The following is a 23,486-nucleotide window of genomic DNA, read 5'->3' on the forward strand; positions in this document are numbered from 1 at the left end:
CAAAACTTGGAATAACTCATTGGTTAATGTGATTACCTGACAGATTTTTCTGTAGTGTCATCACTTTAAAACAGTGATGACAAAGTCTATGTTGTAAATGAAGTCTTTACAATGTAGTAAGTGAGGGAAGAAAAACATTGGGTCTTTATGTTGCTGTAGCTGGATGAAAAAGGCTTAAATATATGAACAGAAATTGGAGCATGGAGAAATATAAATGGCTGTTACTTTGGGTGGTAGGGAAGGGGGCTTATTTTCTCCTTATTCTCATTTTCTATATTGTCCCACTTGCTATTTTTTGCTACAGACAAAATTGACAAATATATCCACTTTGATTTTTAGAAAATGAACATTTTAGAGGCAAACAGCTTTTCAAGGGAATAGCTGGCCTTGGAAGGGATAAAGATGTGGGTTCCAACCTGCCTTACCTGCTTTATGATCTCCGTTCAGTGCCCCATTGCTTGGGTTCTTTGTTTTTGTCCATCAGACTGGAAGTGATAATGTCCCAAGATTCACACAAAGTAATGCATATGAGATTTCTTGGTAAATAAGAAATACAAAATTAACGTTAATTTCTGCAGCTTTGCCAGTGGACTAAGGATTGCCAGAAAGACTCACCATAAGTGCTGTTGAAATTCTGATTTATTTAGCTGAGGAAATAGAATTTAATGGGGGAGGGCCAACCCAAAGCAGATGCGGATAACTCCGCATGACTTTTCCCTTGACCCTCGATTCTCATAGCGGACACTGTGTCAGTGACACTCTCCCTCCTGGAGGGATCCCTCTGGAGTTCAGGAAGAAACTGAATTTTTGCTGTGCCATCATCCTTTTGCTACTTAGGCTCACAGCACTATTTGGGGAGAGCTTCCACTAACAATCTGTGTGTTACTATGAAAGAAACGTTTGTAAACCTCAGACTCCCCTGGGCTTTGAACCAAACTCCACTTTAGTAAAGACATGTGCTTGTTTGAGGATAGAAAGCAGAATATTAATCCAGGCAGCTTTGCTGTATTCTAGAAAAACCATTTATCCACAATTGCCTTCTTTCTTTACTGTCTTTAAATGAAGGAGATTTGGTAGGGTGGGAGAAGAAATACTGATTCAGGTATTTACATATAATTTGAGGAAATTCCAGTAGGATATGAATGGAGTTATGAAAGGGATCTGAGCTAGTGTATGTGGCTCCCTGGAATCCTGTCCTTGTGTGTACATGCTTGGATTCTTCTCTGTAAACCACTTGAGTCTGACATCCTTTGCTGATTGCTTGTCTTCCAGAGCCTCCCACACCCATTGCCCCCCCAGAGCTGCTGGCCGTAGGGGCCACATACCTGTGGATCAAGCCAAATGCCAACTCAATCATCGGGGATGGCCCCATCATCCTGAAGGAGGTGGAATATCGCACCACTACAGGCACCTGGGCTGAGACCCACATAGTTGACTCTCCCAACTATAAGCTGTGGCATCTGGACCCTGATGTGGAGTATGAGATCCGGGTGCTGCTCACACGACCAGGGGAGGGAGGCACGGGACCACCAGGGCCTCCCCTCACCACCAGAACCAAGTGTGCAGGTAAGAACTTCTTTATGACTACATTTTGAGAGGTTGGAGTTCTGTGACAGTCATTTCTAAACTTCTTTGATGGGAGTGTGCTTCCTTTTGTGAAGAGCAACAGTCAGGGTTTTGGTCTTGCCTTAGAGGACCTCCTGGCTCTGGTGTCAACTCTGGAGATCACCTGGCTATGACCATGATTCATAGAGCCTCTTGACTCCAGCTATGTCAGGGAGAGGTTCCTGGTTCTGACACTGTGTCAGTGGGACACTGGTTCTGTCTCTCCAAGGACTTCTGGTGCCTCTGTGTGTGTGAGGCTTCCTAGTGCTCAAAGTGACCCTGAGGGCTCCTGGCTCTGTGTCCCTGAGGGCTCCTGGCCCTGTGTGCCTTATAAAGGTCTCGTTTGCACTATATCTCAGAATGCTTCTGCTTCTTGTTACATATCTTAAGGTGTTTGTGATTTTTGACTTGGTCGCTGAGGGTCCCTTGGCTGGGCCTGTGACCCTGATGAGCCCTTGGTTTTCATAGTTTCCCTGAGAGTTCCTGGTCCACATTCTGTCTCTGAAGGGTTCCTGGTGCCAACTATCTTGGGGCCTCCTGGTTCCAGCCTGAGAGTCTGGACTGGGACTATCTATTCAAGGGCCCCCTGAATTCTATATCTCTGCAAGCTCCTGGCTCAGGGTACTCTGGGGGCTTTGGCTTTAACAATTTCTCTGAAGTTTTTGGATGCTGCTTTAAGATTTTGGTGTCTGGGACTGTGTCTTAGAGGATTCTTTTGATCCAACCATTTTGTATCCCTGGGCTTCTTGTATCCTCCAGGCTTCTATGGTGTTTCCAGTAAGGAACATTGACAAGGATTGTATCTCTGACTATTTCCCTAAGATATTCCAGCTCTGAACATAACTCAAAAAGTTAACTCAGTGTTTTCTTTTGTTTTTTCTTCCAAATCACATTATTTATATCATCTCATTTTTCCTAAGTAACCATTTGATTACTTTTATCTCATATATATATAAAGAAATAGAGACCCAATATTTTTAAAACTTTTTGTCCAAAATAGCATTGACCAATGGCACAGTCAGAATTTGCATTCAGGTTTTTCTGACTCAAATGCCATTGATCATTGGTCACATCACATGAAAACAAAGAGGCATACGCCATCAGCATGGAATACAGAGGTGAGGCTCTTCCACGGGGTTGGAAAGTACTCTTCACCACCACTGTTGCCCACACACTTCGACCTTTCTGACATACACTTGGGGGTATGTAGGGAAGTGGCACAGTCAGAATTTGCATTCAGGTTTATCTGACTCAAATGCCATTGATCATTGGTCACATCACATGAAAACATGGAGGTATGCACCATTAGCATGGAATACAGAGGTGAGACTTTTCCACGGGGTTGGAGGAGGGTATGCAGGGAAGTGGCAGTGTGAGCCATTGGCTTCCACTGGGAAAAGGGTCACTGATGACTTCTGCATGGGGAGAAAAGGACCCATCATCACAGTGACCCCGTGGAACAAAAAAAGCAAAACAGTTAGTTCTATAATGTGACATATATGTCCATAAAATTCACTGTGGTATGGGAAGTTATGTAGCAGAAATTATCAGGGTTATGGGAAAAAGCATAGCACTCGTACTTTATCAGCAACACATTTAAACAGTGACAAAAGTAGGTAAAAGCCATGGCACAGTTTCATGCACGTTAATGCTTTGGGATATGCATAAATACTGCAGTGTATATGGGGTATTTCCTTGAAGAGATTGCAAATTTGCTTTGGAAGTGTATGTCAGAAAGGTCGAAGCGTGTGGGCAACAGTGGTGGTGAAGAGTACTTTCTAAATATGGTGGAAAGTTGTGGATGTGGCTTTTAGCACGCCCAGTGAATGGACATAGCAGGTTGATGTTTGAGGTGGATACGTTCTGTGTATCCCTGCATGGTTCGGTTGAGCTGGGTGTAGTTTTCTGTTTCAAAAATGCTTTACATACAGAATCACACATAGCAGATGTGACATTCGTGTTATGCTCAAATTGTCCTCTAATATGTCAGTCGTGTTGGAACACATTCGTGTTGTCAAAACAAGAGCTATAGCAGAATTCACTGTAATCATTCCTGAGTACCTCAGTAGTGCATCTCGATGGCATGTAACCCAAGGTTACTGAGGGTGTCCATTGCTTGGGAATATTCCTTTGAATATTACTGAGCCACTGTGATAAATGGAAATGCCATTTTCTCGATTATTTTCAAAAGTGGGCCTTTTGTAAAATTCCTTATTGAAACCTGATTATGAAACCTACTATTTCAGAAGGACATAAGATTTTGTTATTAAACCAGGTAATACCTTATCTCAGTTTTGCAATTCAATATTCATCCATAAAAGTAATTGATTTGATCTTGCCAATGAGACTTTTCTCTTTCCGTGGGGTAAATCTAAGAGTTTCCTGGGTTTTTGATCTTTATAAATGATACTTAAAGCACTTTAGCAGCCCCCATGGACTTATTTGCTGATGATCATATAATACATTTTGAAATTCAATCACAAGATGATCATCTCAATAAAAATTTACAATCTATTGCAAACTGTTGCCACGGCTGTGTAATGGATTTTACATGTTGAAAACACAATTGTGTGACTATCACTGTAAAAATTATGAGTTGAAATGCTGTTTGTGGTTTTATATTTCAAAAAATGTTGGTGTTTAAGTAAGTTACAGCTAAAATCTTGAATAACCCACATTTTACAAAATGTGTCATCAAGAACATAATCTTCTTTCCCACATTGCCAATGATGGTAGAATGTTCTTTGCCTCATAATTAATTTTTAAGAGGATTCCAGGGCTGGTATCCATTTGTGGATGCTGTTTATTGGGGTGGGTGCTCTTAGCTACCCCCCTTCCTTTTTCTATTATTAATTGCACTGGAAATGTACTCATTATTTTGCAAAACAGAAAATGAGAGAATGTGGAGTGTGGAAGGTATAATTTCTGCCCAGAGGAATTTACAGACTCAGTTAAGATTCCAGCAAAACAGCAAAAAGGGTAAAACGTAAACATAAAGTCGAATATTGAAATAGCATGCTTTGTGGAGAGAAACCGGGTCACTGTGGAAAGGCAGTAGGCAGTGCTTTTAAAATGGTCAGAGCACTTGTTCTCAAAGCATAGTTCCAGACCAGCAGCATCAGCATTACCTAGGAACTCCTTAGAAATGCAAATTCTCAGACCCCATGCCCTTACCTAATGATTCAGAAATTCTGGGAGTGGAGCCCAGAATCCTGTCCTTTAAGGAGCCCTCTGAGTGATGCTGAGACACACCCACACTGAAGAACCCCTGGTACAACTGTGCCACACCAGCATGCCACTTTCATGGTGTGCCCCTTAGGTTCTTGATCCTTATGGCAGCTCTGAGAGGTAGATGGAAGGAAGACTGTGGTTCAGAGTCATCAGACCAAGATTGCAGATCAATTCAGTGTTTAGCACAGAGTCTCTTGGCCCAAGGGACTCCCCATCACGTGGTTTGATGGGGTTTACTCTCCACGCGTCCTCTCGAGGGTGGGCTTGGATGGTAGAGCAGCTGACAACTATGGAGACCAGCTGCATGCTCTCATTCACTGCAGCTGTAGGCCTTTCCTTCAAACATCTGCGGAGCCACTTCCCTGTGCCAGACTCTGTGCTCAGGCTGCAAGTGAGTGTAGCTCAGGAAGATAGCAGAGGGCCAGCTCCAGGGCAGGTGGGGATGTAGTCTGGTTCATCTAGGTCTGACAGGCCACTGACCAGGTATGTCCTTGGTGCATCAGGAGCGAGGTGGGGATTGTCAAGAGTTTGGCTCCAGAGCAGCATTCTAACCCAATAATCTGGAGCTCACCTCAGAGCGTGACTCTTAGCCAGTTAATTCAAAACCTAGACAGACTATCTAGGAGAGAAGAAGAGGGCCAGAAACGATGCTTCTAGGCTTCTGGTTTGGATGGCTGAGAGACGAGTGGTGGAACTGCTTTTCAAGATGGAAAACCAATAGATGGGTTAGGGGCATGGGAGCAAGTTCAGGCTTGAAGATGTTGGGTTTGGAGTAAAGATGATGCATAGCAGATGATGGCACATGGAAACCTGGAGCTCAGGAGAGATCAGCGGGCTACCTCTTCATCTTCCCTGAGAGCCACCTGATTGCACCTGCATTTTAGAATCAAAGGGACTTCTTAGTACCAGTGAAAGCAGCCTGATTTTCTTTCTTCATGCTACTCCCTTGAGATGCCCCATTCATTTTTTTTTTTCATTCATCACCATGTTTCTTTGCTCAGTTTCATCATTTGCCACCCTTCCTGAGATACAGGCGTGGGGTGCATATTTAATCATGTACATCAGAGTGCTTTGAAAAGCTCAAAATACTCTTCAGATGCCTGTCATAAAACAAATTGTTATTGGTTGCTGCTATTGTTCTGGATGTTGTGGTTATGAATTGTTAAAACGGGAAGTTAAAACAGGAATTGTTAAACTGACTGGTATGTGAAGGGGTGGGGCATATTCTTTTGTTCTTCATCATCTCATAGGAAATCCAGTTTCAGAATCTGATGATCCTAGTTTAGACTCTCAAAGGCTTTCTTGTCTAGAAGGATGGGTGGTTTGCCCTGGCACATCCTCATCAACAGACATCCAGGGATAGGAGTTGGGTCCTCGGAGGGCTGTCTGTTGCCAACGCAGTCTCACCTTGAGTGCTGTCTCTGACAGGAAGCTCATGCTCTCCCATAGCAGACCATCTAACTGCTGTGGGTCCTGGGGGGTTACTCTTGCTCTCTACCTAATGTTAGCCAGTTATCACAAGACTCTGGATGGGGTCCTGTGTAGCAGTGGAGTATCCTTTAGGTTCAAAAGAACACAGGCTTCTGGCATCAATATCTGGATTTCACAAGGAGGGCCAAGGTCCACGGCATTGAGAATGGGACCAGGGCCAGCAATTGGGAAGGGCAGTGAGACAAGGAGAAGTGAGAACACGCCACCAGGCCAGTTCATCTTTTCTCCAGGTAGTGCTTTCAGTGGTCTGAGCACCTGCTTGGTTGATGCCTTAAAACTATCACCCAGCATCAGACAGGAGAAATTCTCCCTTATTGTCACCCAAATCTGCCTCCATGCCACACTCCCTTATTTATGGATCTGGTTTTACTCCCAGGAGACAGATACCCCTTTTCTCAGATATAGGTGTTCAGCATCCCCGTGCTATCTCTCTTATGCTCTGGAAATCTCTTCCCTTCATCCTCAGAAGCCCTGTTTGAGCCAGACTCTAGGCAGTAACTGTTGTAGAACCACAAAGCAACAATCTGGAAAGCCAAGTGATCCTAAGGCCCCCCAACCTCTGCTCCGCCACCCTGTGATTGCTTGCTCCTTGTAAATCAAAGGCCCCTTTGCCTGGGTACCCACTTCATTGTAGTCTCGCGGAGTTCAGATTTTCCAAGTGAAAAGTGACTTTGTGCAGCCCAAAATGTGACACACACTGCTGATTTGGAGGGCTTTCTTCCTCTTCCCTTCACCTGAGGTTTGATTGCACATTATATTTTATTTACATATTTATGGATTTCTACTTGAAGTGATATCTGTCTCTTTTCTCTAAGGGAATAAAGAGGAGAAATTCAAATTGCTGGGCTCAATGAAGTGAGAGTAGTCATTAGAGTTTAGTGAGAAGAATGGAGGCTTTAGAGCCAAAAAAATTCTCGTTTTTATTTCAAGCTGGTACTTGCTGTCTGGATGGCAGTACACCTGTCTGTGCCTCTCTTTCTTTTCTTCCATTTACAAGAGATTACAATACACTTTTGTTGTGAAGTCTCAATGAGATAAGTTATAAGCCTAGCAGAGAACTGAAAACATAGAAGCCCCTTCATGAACATTATTTGGGAAAAAATAAAAGTCTCAGGCCTAGGAAGAGGGTGTCAGAATCTAAACCAATTCCTTTCGTTCTGGTGTGATGGACCCTGTTGTAAAGGACTTCTCTAGTGCAGTTTCTTTACTTTCTCAGATAGCGATGGGATAGTACAGCAGCTCTAAACTGTAGGGGAGGCTTGAAACAAAAGGCTTTGCAGGCCAAGGCTCTGGAGTCCTTGACGCATGCTTGCAGGGTGCAGAGGTGGCTACAGTGGTACCTGATATTGGGGCCCGGGGTGGAGATAGGAGTCGCGCTTTTTCCAGTTTTGTCTTAGTCCCAAGTAAGAGAGAGAAGCATGTTATCCAGACCCGTCTCCTTTTGAGAGGCCGCCAAGGGTTACAAGCGTGAGAACTTGCAAACAAGGAATGGAAGTGAGTCCTGACTCTTGTCAGTGAGCATCCTCAGGTGGGCTCTGTGTTTTCCATCCAGCATGCAGTTCTAGGGCAGGGTGGAGGGATTAAAAGAGGGATCAAGGGTCTAGAAGATCGAACAAAGCCATGTAACTGCCTAGCAAGGCCTTTTTACTTTTCTTTTTTAATTTCCCTAGTTCTTAGCTTCAATCGGGGGTAGCATTGCCTGGCCTAATTCTTAGGGCTCTGCATTAGAAGCAGATGGCACTTGTTTCTGAGCAGGACGGTGGTGTGAGCCCAGGCATCTAACTCCCATCTCTGTCCCACCATAATCCTGGTGAGATTACCCAGGAGTCTCAGGGAAGCACAGCAGGATCAGCCAATAGCAGTCAAATCACCATCCCATCCAGAATCAAAGCAAAATCTGGAGCCCAATGGAGAAATCTCCAACATGGTGACAAACTAGGGAAAGAGGGGCTTCCATGCACGCCCCATCATGCTCGAAGGGACATTGATTCCAGAGTCGTGCAGGTGAGCACGCATACTGAAGGCACCCACAGAACTTGGATTATGACAACCACTTGTGCAAAATGATTTGGAAAAGTGATACTCATTCTTCCACCTCCCTTGCCTTCTCTACTTCCTCTGTGGCTTCCTTACCTCCTTCCTCCCCCAGGGCATCAGACCATGGAGGAAGGAGGAGGGGATGAAGAGGGAGAAAAGCCTGCTTTCCCCTTACGCGGTTCAAGAGTTGCTGCATGGGGGCAGCCTCGGTGGCTCAGCGGTTTAGCACCGCCTTCAGCCCAGGGTGTGATCCTGGAGACCTGGGATCAAGTCCCACGTCGGGCTCCCTGCATGGAGCCTGCTTCTCCCTCTGCCTGTGTCTCTGCCTCTGTGTGTGTGTGTGTGTGTGTGTGTGTGTGTGTGTCTCATGCATAAATAAATAAAATCTTAAAAAAAAAAAAGAGTTGCTGCATGAACCCAGGGGTGTCTGCATGGGAGCAGGCCTCTGCAGGGGCATGAGCTCTCCCTCTCCTTCTTACAGACCCTCCTCCTCCCTCTCTCTGCACAAACCACATCTACTGGGGCTCCTCATCTGGTTTAGGGAAGATGCGACAAGCTAACGCCTTCTGCCCTTACACCTGTTCACAACCTCCAGGGGTCTCTCCTCCCAGTCTGTGCAGCCTCCTGGGTCCAGCGGGGCGCCTCTTACAGTCTTAAAAAGGACATCTGGAAGCGCCTTGGCTTTTCTCTGGAGAATGTGACAGGACTTACTCCTTAACCTTCTTGGTTTCGTAGCCTTGGGTAGAATTCCCAAGTAACAAGAAAAATCCCATTAAACATCCTGTTACTTTTAGATTTTTCTGCTCCCCCATGATCCCTAGAGAACTAGGGCCTGGAAGGTAAAGTACAATAAAGCAACAAACATAGCCTGGGAAATACTCCCTGATTCTTCCTAACCTTAAAAATTGACATTGGAAGAAAAAATGAGCCACAGAGAGGTAGTATGAATGATAATGAGAGCTAGAATGTTTGGATTTTTATTGTTTATCAAACTTCCTGGATTAAAAAAAATAGCTCCCAAGTACTTTAAAACTGGAGGTCAGTCATTCCTCTACCTGTGAAAACCTTGAGCCAACAATGCAAAGAAGATGGATGATTATAATAATGAGAACCACAGTAACCTAGTTTGAGTTTCTGTGATGTGCAAGGCCCATAGCGTTGAGCTTGTTTTGAGGATTTTACTTGTAATTCTTGCAGCAAACTACTAGGGTGGGTATAATTTCTTCCACTGGCTATCTGGAAGGTAAGTGACTTATCCAAGGCCATTTACCTGACCAGGTGGCCTAGCTGGGAACCGAGCATTTAACTACCTCGGTACAAAACTCGAGCTCTTTCTAAAATGACCCCCAGAATTCAGCATCATTATGAAAGCCTAACTCACCATGACCAAGTTGAGTTTATTCCAGAAAGGCACCGATTAAAACATTGAATATTGGAAAAACTATTGGTATAATGCTTCATATCAGTATTAGAGGGTAAAAACCATCTGATATCCAGAGAACCTGAAAAGTAATTTGAAAAAAAAATCAGCTTTCGTTACTGATCAGAATTCTAAGCTAGGAATGGAAAGGGACTTTTTTTTTTTTTTTTAATTTCTAGGAACACATATTCTTATAGCCTCAAAGTCTAAGAGATTAAACCAAAAGGAAAAAAAAACACGGTTATTAGGATTACTAAGAGATTTGATAGTATGGTCAGACACAAAGCAAATAAGCAAAAATCAATAGCCACATGCCAGTAATATCCATATAAAAATATAATGAAATGTATCTTGTTCTCAAATGCAATTAAAATATAAATACTTAGGAGTGAAATCAAGAAATGTGCAGAAACTATGTATGAAAACACACACGCCAGAGAAGCAAACTAAGAATCATACTCTTAACTCTACAGAACATACTGATGGTCACCAGAAATAGGTGGGGGAAATGGTGATGGGGATGAAGGAGTCAACCTGTCATGATGAGTACCAGGTGATGTATGGAAGTGTTGAATCACTTGTATACCTGAAACTAGTATTACACTGCGTGTTAACTAAGTTGAGTTAAAGTTTTAAAAATTTAAATATATAAATACATAGATAGTCAGATGGACAGATAGATAAATGAAACTTCAGTGCATATGTTCATACTTTCCTATTTCTAGTTACAATCTTGACCTCTGGAAGAAAAAACAATCTTAACCCTTGTTACAAAGGCAGTAAGTAAGTAAATAAAACATTGCTGTTTCTTTTATCCAGGATAACTACATTATTTCTGCATTACTGATTAAGAAAGCTAATAATTTTTAGAAAATACAGGCAATTTTAAACCTCCCACCTAAAACTTGAATATATATATGATTTATGACTAATATTTCTAAGACTGTTATAATGAAATATAAAGTAGATAAAAGTGAGCTACTAAAGTTTATAAAATTTTGTAATTCAAAATACCTATACTTACCACAATAAATACAAAATTTTTCATAAAAAAGAAAACACACACCTGCAAAACTTTACTGAGGGAAGATAAAACAAGACCTGAAAAAATGGAGAGTTATATCATGTAGTTGCGTTAGCAAATTTAATATTGGGGGATTATCAATTCTCCCCAAATTAATTTATGGGTTTAATTCTGTTGCAATCAGAACCCTAATGGGATTCTTTTTGGAACTTGACAAAGTGATTTCAAAATTGATCTGAAATAATATAGAGGAAAAGGCAATATAACACTTTAAAAAAATGGTGTGGGGGACATTTCACCGTGAAATATCAACATGTGTTATAGCTATAATAATTGAAGCCCAGAAAAAAATCCAGTATGTAGTGAAACTAGCTGTTAAAATTTATATGAATGGAAAACTGCTTAACAAATAGTATATTTGTAATTGGTTAATAATTTGGAAAAAATAGGATGCATTGCATATATATTATGATATGCTAAATTAATTCTGAATCGATTAAGAACTTAATAGCAGAAAAAAGCAAGCACCAGAAGAAAATAAATATTGGTCTTTTATTAGGAAGGCCTTTCAGTTCATTGAAAGCAAACAAATATGCCATTGAGTCACAGTTTACAAATTTTACTATATAAAAAGAAAAGAAGGAGAAGAAAAACTATACTATATTAACAAAATTCAAAAAGCAAATGAGTAAGCAAGGTGTGGGAAAATATGACAGAATTGAGAAGAAAAGGATAATATTCTTACATAAAAGAACTCTGAGTAACAGATCAATAAAAATGTCATTATGTTGCTAGAAAAAAAAAGAAGCCAGAAAGTATTGACAGGTAATTGTCATACAAAATATACGTGGTGAAGAACAAATTTAAAATGTCCAATGTCACAGGTAATCAAATAAATGCATTTTCAACCTATAAGATTACCAAAATATATTTTTAATTGGTAAAAATCAGCATTGGTAAGGAGCAATGCAGCAGTCCCTTAGAGGCATTTCTGCAGGTGGGTTAAGCGGCACAGCATATTTAGAGGACAATTCACGAGTTTTCTTCTAACGAAATAATCATTGCTGCACAAAAGGAGATGTATACATGGAGGTCGTCACTGCATTATTTATAAGGGCAAAACTTGGAAATCATTTAAATGCCCCAACGATAGGAGCATAGTTAAATAAATTCTTGTGCATGCACACAGTGGAATTCTATGCTCGTATTGCAAACCATGTATTTCATAGAATATCTAATTGCATGGGTCATTGTTCATGCTATGATAAGTTAAAAAAAATCAGCTTGCAAAACTGCATATGTAATTACTCTCCCAGTTTTTTGAAATTTAATATGCAGCCCACATATCAGGTGGTGAGTTTATCAGAGCTGTAAAGTATTGACCAGAATTCCCCCTCCAAGATCCTGCACCTGGTCTGATCCTGCCCCCTAGGTTCCCAGGGGAGCACTTGTGCCACCCGCACCCCACCCCTTTCACTGCCTGCCCTGAGTTCCAGAATATCATTCTGCTTCTCCTGGCTGTCCCACCTGGACCAAAATATGGAACTGGCCTCTCTCTACCATTCTCCCAAAGCTGCATGGACACAAGGCTGTTTCTTCTCTCGATGCTTGGTGGGATGCAGGCAAGGGATTGCATTACTATGCTACAAGCAAACAATTTGAAATCCTTCTGCAGACTTAAAGGTCCTTGCAGTGGGCAGGGATTTTTTTTACCTTCTTCTCTCCTTCCCAGATCATCCAGGTGATGCAGAGTCTTCTTACTTCCAGAGCAGTTCCACTTTCCCCTGATTGATTCCAGCTTCAGCTCCAGGCCTTTCTTTGTGTATCTTTTCCACTGAAGTGAACAGTAAAAGGGAGTAGAAGGGAGAGTGGCTAATGCTGAGATCAGATCCTTTCTTTCAATGAGAACAACCTTCCCTTAAAAACATGTTTTATCTGTCCTAACGTGCGGGCACACACACATACACCACATAAATGGCATATATTTATATGTGTATATATGTGTGTGTATATATATATGTGTGTGCGTGTGTGTGTGTATGTGTGTGTGTGTGTATATATATACATATATATATATTTAAAAAGATTGTGGACTGCTGTAAACATTTTCTCTGTTTTGCTGTGTTGTATAAAACATATACAACTGAAAAGTAGGCTTCCCCCTCAGAGTCGAATGTGAATGCGAGAGGTGGTTATAAATTGTAAAGCACTCTGTATAAATGTGAGATGTTATTTTTATCATAGTGTATCATTGACATTCTTGGAAGGTACACACACTTGCTGAGCCCTGGGATGCAAACACAGCTTTATGCTGTGTTCAGATGGAGCAGGGGACGGTCTAACTAAAGATGTGCCTTATCTGAGTTGGATTCCAGGTTCTGTCTTTAGGACACTGGGCAACTTTGGGCAGTTTGCTTAACTTCTCTGAACCATTTTTCCTGTTAAATGTGGGTAATACTGCTTACCTAATTAAATAGAAGCTAGGATCATTGATATTAATAGCTAATAATTGCATTGAATCTGCTTGCAGCTGCACAGGGAAGGTAAGTATTATCATCACTGTCACTACCAAAGTAGAGAGAGGTTACGTATTACGTTGCAAGTCTCAATGATTAGGAAGTGGCTAAGGTCAGAATTCTGACTCTAAATCCTGCTCTTACCCAAATGGCCATATAAGTATAAGTGATAGGTGCTTAGTAAATAGGAGCTTTTGGCAATTGAACACCCTAGAGACTCTCTCCCTATCCAGGCCCTCCTAACCTGTGAGCCCGAAGACCATCACTGCAGTAGGTTCGAGGAGCAAAGGGTAGCCACTTGCTGTGCTCCCAAAGGAACCCTTTCCTTTGACGGTGTGTACCATGAGAGAGGAAAGCCAGCCAGTGTCAGCCATGGTTTCTACATCACACCCACCATTGTCTTGACCCATGGTCATTCTGAGATGCTAAGTGGAGCTGTGGCAGGAGCTCAGAGTAGAAACTGGGGCATCTTTCAGGACCCAGCGGGGAGTGGTTGTCCATCCGCCATTACTGTATAGGTTTCCCTAGCTGATGTCTTGAACCACTAGAGGCATAGGCAACTATTCCAACCAACCTGTTTCCCAGCTGTGCCCATGGCTGCTACTTCCTTATTGTCTTCTTGGTCTTCATACTTTAAAATAATGAAGTAGTATTGACACCAAAGCAAATTTTTGGAAAGAGAACATACATTCCATATCCCAATTAATATTTTTTTTTTGCTAGTGCATGTTCCCTTTCAATCACTGATCCCATTCTTACCATGTAATTATGCCCCCCTGTGCCATTTATAGCCCTCTTCTGTCACCCAGCCCCATAAAGTTAATATTTTACAGGTTCTTAAGGAGTTTTCAATATTGTTTTAATGGCTCATCGTGTCCCTTAGAGTCTAATTACCATAACTTGCCAAACGATGCCTGTATTGTTGGATATTCGGGTGTTTCCAAAGCGTCATCCTCTTCCAGCCTGTATGCTTCTGTTTGAATTATTTTCTTAGACTAAATTTCAGAGAGTGAGGTATTAAAAGGTAGAGACATCCTTATGGCTTCTGCTACGTTTCACAGATTGCTCTCAGTGCAGTAACTATGCTGTTTTATAATGATGTGAGCGCTTTCACTGTAACCTTGGCAGAATGGTGTACCATGATTTTTTTTTTTAATTTGCCAATTTCATAAGTGTGAAGTGGTATTTCAAGTCTCTACAACCTTTGCTTCTGCATTCTCTTCATCCTGCCTCAAATGTGCCAGCTGCCACTTTGGTCTTTATTCGTTCCTCAAAAGCCCATGGACAAGCTCTTTCCTGTGTTCAGCCTTTGCATGAGCTGCTGCTCCTTCTCCCTGGAACTCTTTTCCCCAGCTGCCCTACCATCCTCCTTTCCATATCCCTTTAAAGCTGACTTCACGGGAGAGATCTTGCTTGATGCCTGATGCCCTGCTCTGAATTAGTTTTCTTCCTTTCTTGCCATTTATAACACCTTTCACAGAATTTATCCCAACTTGTAATCATCGGATGATTCGTGTGTCTTTGTTTATCACGTACCCCTTCCATTAGACTGCACTCCCAAGGACAGCACCCGCTTCCGGTTGCTAGTGTGCATAGTAGACCTGGCACATAGTAGGCACTCAGTAAATAGGTGTTAAAGGCATATTGGGAATATACACATGTGCACTGTGGAACCTTTGGAAAATCAGAAAAATACACAGAAATTTAAATGAGCCAACATGCCATCATCACTCAGCAATAAAAAGCTATTACCGGGTTGTTATTTTTAATAGTTTCATGTTCTGCATATAACTCATTAATCAGTATATTTTGGTCTTTGGTGCATGAGGTTTCAACTTGGTGTACCTCTGTGTGTCCTCTTATCCCAGCCACTTGTGGAATAAGCTTAGAGCGTCCCAAACAGTGAGGGTTTGGGGAGGCAGGAGAGAGAGAAGGGGAGGAAGGTGGGAGTCTGACCCAAAGCAAGCTTCGCCAAAGAAAGCCTATCAGAGTGAGGGCCCTAACTATGAATGCCCTGACCTGACCTAATAACCAAGAAGATGGGGAGACTCATTTTGGGAGGAAAGCTCTAGCTCTGCCTGAGTAGCCAGCACCACCTATGTTTGCAAATCCTTTATAGTACTATCTATCTATAACCTTTATAGCATCTCTATTGATCTTTACTGTGACTGCAGCTAACCTGGATAATTGCCCCATTTTATGCTGGTGGACACAGAAGCTCTCAGGAGTTAAGTGACTTTCCCTAAATCTCAAATCTTGAGGTAGCTGTGAAATAACATCTCCTGACCTGAAGCTCTTCAGACTCCTGCCCTTTGGCCACTAAGGAAGATTTCTAAGTGCTATGAAAATTGGATTAACGACATGGTTTAGGGGAGAGGTGGAGGGATGGAGCAGAGGAGGCAGGTTCTGATTAATTGAATGTTTATTTATTTATTTATTTTATTTGAAGGTTAAGCAGCAAATCCATTTAAACGTGGCTCAGACTAGTTTATATGGGACAGTGTATGAACTAAATACAATAAAATTGAGCCCAGAGGAATATCCCCAAGAAGAAGGAAGTCAATAATGTGACCCTTATTTGCCTTTTACAGTTGGTACATGTCTTTGACTACTGTGCCCACCCCAAAGCATCCGATCAAAGCCATGCAGCTTGGACGTCTAAAGGCCTCTTATAGAGAGTAAAGAGGCATCTCCCTGCCATGTTTTACTAGATTCTAAACTCCCTGAAGACAGCCTTGTGCTTTCACCCCAGGATCTGGTTAGTGTATGCAGAAGTTTGAAGGATGAATGGGTGTACATTCTCAATTAGGTGTGGCTATCAAAGCAACAGTGTTCTGTATTATAGGAGGTTTAGGATTCAGAATAAATGGGCAGCAGGACACTTGTAATATGCCACAGGAAATATCCCAAAAGCATGACACTTAATTCTGGCCTCATATTTTCAGAGACACCAGATGAGAGAGATGATGTAGGAGAGTACTGACCCAGTGGGATGAGCTATGAAACTGTTCATGTGAGCAGGTCGGAGACGCTGACCAAGATGTTTGCTTACCAGTGAGGGAGAGACTGAGGCCTAGAGTTGTTTCAGCCTCTGCTGAACATGATGGGAAGTTTAAGGCAGGTAGCCATTTTTAATGGCATTTTGTAGTGATGATGAACGAAATAATTTTCATCATTTTAATTTTTTTAAAGTTTTTTTTTTAAGATTTTATTTATTTATTCATGAGAGACACACAGAGAGAGGCAGAGACACAGGCAGAGGGAGAAGCAGGCTCCCTGCAGGGAGTTCCCCTGACCCGGGACCATGCCCTGAACTAAAGGCAGACACTCAACTGGTGACCATTTAGGCATCCCTTCATCATTTTTATTTTGGATGATACAGAAAAACACTAAAAAAGTATAAATCCCAGCACTTAGATAACTACCCCAAATTTTGATATATCTCTTCCAATTATGGTTGTTATGTGTTTTTTTTCTTTTTCTTTTTACATACACCTCCTTGAACAAGCTTAAACCCATATGTACCTGTAACTGATTTCTTTATTTAACAATGTGTAGTGAATATTTTCCTATGTACTTAAGTATTTTTTTTACTTCAGTTAATATAAATATGTATTGAATTACTCCATGCATCAGGTATAGAACTTGGTATTAAGTGTGTGGCATGATGAATAAAATAGACATGATCTTGGTTTTTATGGATCTTAAAGACTGTTGGGATAGGTGTACATTGTATTTAACATATGAATACAGAAGTACACTCCAACTTCATTATTTGGGGACTCTGTATTTGTACATTCATATACTTGCTAATATGTAGCTGTGACACTAAAATTAACACTCAGGAGTTCCAAGGCCATTTGCAGATGTGCAGTTATGGAAAAATTTACATTCTTGACTAAGGACAGAATAGGTGATGCTCCTCTTCTGTTCAGGCCTCCTCCGGTAAGCATAACCTTTTTGCAGTCTGCGTAGTGTCATTTTTCCCATTTTTGTCTTTTGTTAGTGATTTTGTTTAAAAATGATCTCTAAGCTGGGCATCTGGGTGGCTTATCTGCCTTTAGCTCAGGTCATGATCCTAGGGTCCTGGAATTGAGCCCTTGTGTTGGTGTCCAGCCCCATGTCTAGACTCCCTGCTTGGGGGATATCTGCCTCTGCTTTTGCACACCCCCCAGCTCATGCTTGCTCTATCAATTGTGTTCTCTCTCAAATAAATAAATAAATAAAACCTTTAAGAGAAAAATGGGTCCCTAAGCATAGTACTAAAGTGTTACCTAGTGTTACTAAGAGCAAGAAGGCTGTGATGTGCCTTCTGGAGAAAGGACATGTGTTAGGTGAGCTTTATTCAGGCATACATTAGAGTACTGTTTGTTGGCTATGAGTACAATGTTAATGAATTAACTACACTTACATATATTTATATATGGTTCATATATAGTTTAATTATATAGAACTATATATAATATTCATATGTTATAATTTATGTAGTATATGCATGTGCATATATATGCATTTATGTATAACATAAATACAAGGAGATACACACAGACACACACACATACGTGTGTGTGTGTGTGTGTGTGTGTGTGTGTGTGTATAAAACAGGGTTATGTTTTCACTGGTTGACAAAAATGTATAAGAGACTCCCCAGGAGGGGCACCTAGGTGGCTCAGTACATTGAGCCTCTGCCATTAGCTCAGGTCATGGTCCCAGAGTCCTGGGGTCAGCCACATTGGGCTCCCTGCTTGGCTGGGAGTCTGCTTCTTCTCCCTCTGCCTGCCACTCCCCCTGCTTATGTTCTGTCTCTCTCCTTCTTTCTCCCCCACTCAAATCAATAAATAAAATCTTAAAAAAAAAAAAGAGGCTCCTAGGAACCCAACCCCATATTTCCCTTAGGAGCAATGGTTCAGTATTTGCTAATTCAGTGCAACTTTATAAAACTAACTATTGCAAATAGTGAAACCAGTTCTACACATATACAAATCAGTAAGGTGGGGGGTGGTCAGGAATGGAAATATACTTTCAGGTTCTTTGGCTCTCTTAAAATGCAACAAATAATTTTCAAGAAAAGATGAGATCATAATTCTCATAGAGATATAAATATGAACTTGATTTTATTAAATTCATTTACAAGGAAATTGGTAAGGTGTCAAGATCAGTACAGAGGCAAATCTAAAACTGGGATGTTTATGGATTGGGAATATTGACATGAATATGCAAATGGAGGCAAAATTGGCTTTTTTTCCCCCCTTGTGGGGATGGGAGGGAGATTGTCCCTCCCTCAGAACCATTTGCATGTGTATAGACAAAAATGATGCTGCATTGTGGTCAGTTATCTATAATTTGCAGAGCTGTAAAATAGCTCCTTTAGAATCAGAATCAGATAACAAGGAAGCTAGTGCCTCAGACAATGCATAGTTTTCCACGGAAGCACAGAATTTTCCCCACAAAGCTGTGGTAATAAATGTGATGAGCTTAGACAGTGTGTGTGGGGACAACAGAAGCCAGCCCTGAGGATTGCCACCACCAGCGTGAGGTTGGGTTGTGGTGGAGGCAGAGCCAGCAAAGCAGCTGGTGAAGAACAGCTTAGAGAGGCAGGAAGAAAATGTGGAGGTTCTGGGACAACAGCAAGGCTGAGGATGGGGCAGTTGTCTGCTGTCTGAAGATCTAGTAAGCATTACTCCAGAAGGGTCCCCCTTGGATTTGGCAACCTGGTGGTCTCTGGTGACTTGGCTTGAACAGCTGTTGAGGGATACAAATGGGTGGAAACCAGAATGGCATAGTGTACGTGAAACGGGGGAGAGTGGGAGAAAGCAGAAATGTTTTCTTTTTTAAGGATTTTATTTATTTATAAATAAATATTTATGAGAGAGAGAGAGTGCGAGGGAGAGAGCATGAGCTGGGGTTGGGGCAGAGGAAGAAGGAGGAGCCAACTCCCTACTGAGCAGGGAGCCTGATGCAGGCTCCATTCTAGGACCCAGGGATCATGACCTGTGCTGAAGACAGAGTCTTAACCAACTGAGCCACCCAGGCACCTGGAAATGTTTTGATTAAAATCTTAATATGTTCTTATATGGATGTATCATTGTATTTTAACTTTTATTTCTGGACATTTAGGTTTTTCCTATTTTTTCAAAAAAAATGCTATTAATGTCTTCATAGACACAATTTGTGCACATATCTAATATTTTTCCTAGAATGCATAAATTCATTCATTCATTCATTCATTCATTCATTCATTCATTCATTCATTCCTGGGAGGGTCATTGCCAGATCATTGAACATTTTCAAGACTTTGAAACAATTCTTTAAAAATTGGGTCAGTTCACACCCTGGCCTCAACAGTGGATGAACAGCTTTGTTTATTTGGACATGCTCATCTATAGCTATTACAAGTCTACATTCTCTCTTTATTCTTCTCCATTTCCCTGAGACAATAACTCTGCAAACAAATGGTTTGGTGTTTGCAGCTGATAATCAATGGCTTTTATTTCTTATCATTACTCACAAGTCACAGCCCTCTATTTGGAGCAGAATCAATTCTCTCCCTTGTTGGCATTAACACATGTCAAATATTTGCACGTTCTTATCTTTCTTTAGGCTTGGCTTAAGCAGGCTCTGAATTTTTATCACCTGACATTTTCCCTTCCATATCCATTCCTCCATTTTTCTTAGAGTGTTCCTGTCTTGCCTCAACTTTTTCCCTTCTTAAAGCATGGCCATGCCTTCATATTCTAGAAAAATCCCATCTTCCCTGGGCCCGTAGAGAGGATTTCCACCTTTACCTCCTGCAGCCTGCATTGTCGACTCTGTTTTTCAAATAAAAACTCTGTCTAGCTCATGTATATTGAGGACCTGCTTATAGGAGCATAGGTCCACAGATTCTTATCTCTGATTTCTGTATTTGGTGTTTCTAAGGATTCTGTCCTTTGCCCAAATCTCCCTTCATTACACATTAGCCTAGCCTGCCTTGATATATTACCTGTTCCCCTGGCTTCAATAGGATACAGACACATTGCCTTCTCTCTCCTCAGCTTCAGATCTATATACCTAACTTCTTTTCCTACCTCTCCTGTGCCTACCTCAATCCTGCAGGTTGAACCCCCAAAACAGCCTGCCTCTATTTGATAAACAATAGCCTGCATACCCAGTTCCAAAACCTGGAGTTATTTGGGACTCTTCCTTCTCTCCACTCTGATCTCACATCCATTCAACCATAAAACTGCATTTTCCTTGCTAATCCCTTAGAGCTGCTACTGCTCCAGTCTACATATGTGACCTCAGAGTTCGTGCTGCCTCAATTCATTCAAGTCTCATGTTGGGTTTTATATCCACTACTGGTCTTTGTCTTACCAGGTAAGGTAAGACAGATGAGACCTGGTAAATTTCTAGGGCAGATTATTCTTTTTCTTTTCTTTCTTTTTTCTGGTACACCATGTTGTTATTTTTACATGTAATTTCATTTTGCTACTTCTATATCTCTCCATTTTTGGTCCATTTCAGTAGACCCTATCAGAGTGGGAGAGGCATCTTGTAGATGCCCCCATTGCTACTAGGATCATATACAAAATGACATTATTGGATTCATTGGATTGTCATGCTGAAGTCATAGTCTCATGATGATTAAATGAATTTAAATTTATAGAGCATTAAATTTATAGAGCATTGATGCAATAAGAGGTTATCTATAAATCTTTCTTCAATGCCAATAATAGTGATTTTTTTAGTAAAGATTTTTTTTTAAAAGATTTATTTATTTTAGCAAGAGTGGGCAGTGGGGTGGGGGCAAGGGCAGCAGGAGAGAGACTCTCAAGCAGACTGCACTGAGCATGGAGCCCAAGGCAGGGCTCAAACTCACAACTCTGAACTCATCGCCTGAGCCAAAACCAAGAGTCAGATGCTTAACTAACTGCACCATCCAAGTGCCCCAGTGATATTCCTGCCCTGATGTTAGTAGGGTTTTGGATTCATCTCACTACTTACTGTCTGTATGACCTTGGGCAAGTTACTAAACTCCTCTGGACCTTCACTTCCTCATCTATCAATCCATCTATAAATAACAGCCTTCATCTTCTTAGGCGGTTGTGAGGCTTGAAAGAATGGATATGTGTAAAGAGTCATTCCAGGTCTCCAGAACATAATAGGTATATGGGAAAGATGGTGATTCTGGATAACTGGTATTGCCTGGGTGTGTTGGATTGAGAGCAGTCTTTTGCATGCCCATAGCTCATCCCCGTAGGAATCCTTTGGTATGAATAGTTTCATGCTTTCTGGAAGTGCATCCTAAGGGGGAATCACATCTCTCCTGCACGCATCATCAGCCTTCTCTTTCCTATCCCTGCTTATAGTCCTGCATCTCCCCACTACATGTCCTTACCACCACACATCCTCCGCAGGACAGCCAAAGTGGCCATTCCGGGACACATCTGGCCCTCTTTCTCCCCTAGCTGACATCATTCCCATGAGCCCTGACAGCCCCTAGGGTGGCATCCATAGCCTCCCTGCCTTCACTAGCTTTCCCAATCTCTCCTGTCCTGCCCTTCCCCTTTCTAGGTTCTTTGTCTTTAGACACTGTGACCAGGAGATTTCAAGGCTTATAGAAATGTTTGAACACATGGAAAAGCAATTTACTGACTGCAAAATATGTAAGACAAACTGTATTGAAGCTAATCAGCATTTTATAATATATCTAAGAAATACATCTGCATGCTTATCTTAAATGTACACCTATATGTAGCATAAACAGAGTCAAATTTACTGTTCAGGAATTTCATTACACTTAACAATAAAATATAGATTAGCTTTCCTCACAGATCAAGAATTCCCAAAAGAACAGAATGATTGGAGGAACCATAGGCAGTGCTAAATTACTTTGTTACTAGGGATAAAATAATATTGAATGCAAAATTATTTTTTTAATATTTCAAAATAATTTTAGGACAAAAGTATTACTTTTTTTTAAAGTATTACTTTTAATGTTGGAGCTAGAATATGGATGCATCTTTTTTTTTTTAATTTTTATTTATTTATGATAGTCACAGAGAGATAGAGAGAGGCAGAGACACAGGCAGAGGGAGAAGCAGGCTCCATGCACCGGGAGCCCGACGTGGGATTCAATCCCGGGTCTCCAGGATCGCGCCCTGGGCCAAAGGCAGGCGCCAAACCGCTGCGCCACCCAGGGATCCCTGAATATGGATGCATCTTAATTTTTATGAGCAGAAACTCCAAAACCAGACTGGCCTATGAAGATCATATATAGTCTTGGGTTCCCCTCACTGCTTAGCTACCTTTTGCCATCTGTTTGCATCTATTGATTATAGACCCATCTCCTTTTTTTTTTCCCTTTGTGACTCAATCCTATTATATTTGGTGATGTTCCTAGCTTGCTGTAAGCCATATAAGGCTAAAGATATATTAGCCCTATTATCCAGTGGGTCCTTAGCCTAGAGCAAAGGACTTTACACACAGTGCAGACTCTCAATGCTTAATAACATGAGGGGAGCTCTGGTTGGTCTTGGGGAGTTACCAAGAAGGAAAGGAATGCTGGAGGAATATTGCCTCTTATGAGGTACTCCAGACTGGGCCCCGGCATTGCCAAACCTGTTCAGACCCATTGTTTAGACACTTCCATCCCATGTCACCCATGTGAACAGGATGACACACTGCTCAGGAAATCTGCACTCAGTGAAGTTACACAGAAATGGGTGAGGTGACCCACAGGTTGGAGATTACCCTCAGCAAGAAGTCAGATCCTTGACTTTGCCCAGTGTTGGGGGCTCCCTGGGTACCAAAGTCCTCTGTAGCCTCCACAGCAGAGAAAAAAGGCATATGGGGAGTAGGATTGGCAGTGTAGGTTTCTCTGGAGGTCCTGGTGTCGTGAGTGGAGGGAGGAGGATGACGTTCCAAAAGGAAAGCAGGAAATCAGCCCAGTGGCAGGTTGGGGGTGTGGCCTGAATAGTCCTGGAAGCCATGGTGGCCATCACTGAGCACAGGCCCTGTATCACTGAGCACACATGTTCTGTGTGCTGCCCCTAAGCACGCTCCTCAAGGGTGGAGACCACAGTGTCTCTGAAGCTCTTATTCCCTAGTTCCTAGCACAGTACTCAGGGAGGAGCTGATGGATTAATGAGGGATGAAGTGGATGAACCATGCAAATGGCAAT

General features: G+C 41.8%; 1 protein-coding gene across 9 annotated transcripts in view; it reads left to right on the top strand.

Annotated features, from left to right (window-relative positions):
* Nucleotides 1-23,486, top strand: part of PTPRT (protein tyrosine phosphatase receptor type T) — a 1,030,023-nt gene that overhangs the window by 443,074 nt on the left and 563,463 nt on the right. For all 9 annotated transcript variants that reach the window (XM_041733397.1, XM_041733399.1, XM_041733398.1 and 6 more), the window contains one exon: nt 1,273-1,566. In XM_041733397.1, the coding sequence (XP_041589331.1) occupies nt 1,273-1,566 (294 nt within the window). The remainder of the gene's footprint in view (nt 1-1,272; nt 1,567-23,486) is intronic.

Source organism: Vulpes lagopus, chromosome 18, assembly GCF_018345385.1.
Source record: "Vulpes lagopus strain Blue_001 chromosome 18, ASM1834538v1, whole genome shotgun sequence".
Taxonomy (NCBI): domain Eukaryota; kingdom Metazoa; phylum Chordata; class Mammalia; order Carnivora; family Canidae; genus Vulpes; species Vulpes lagopus.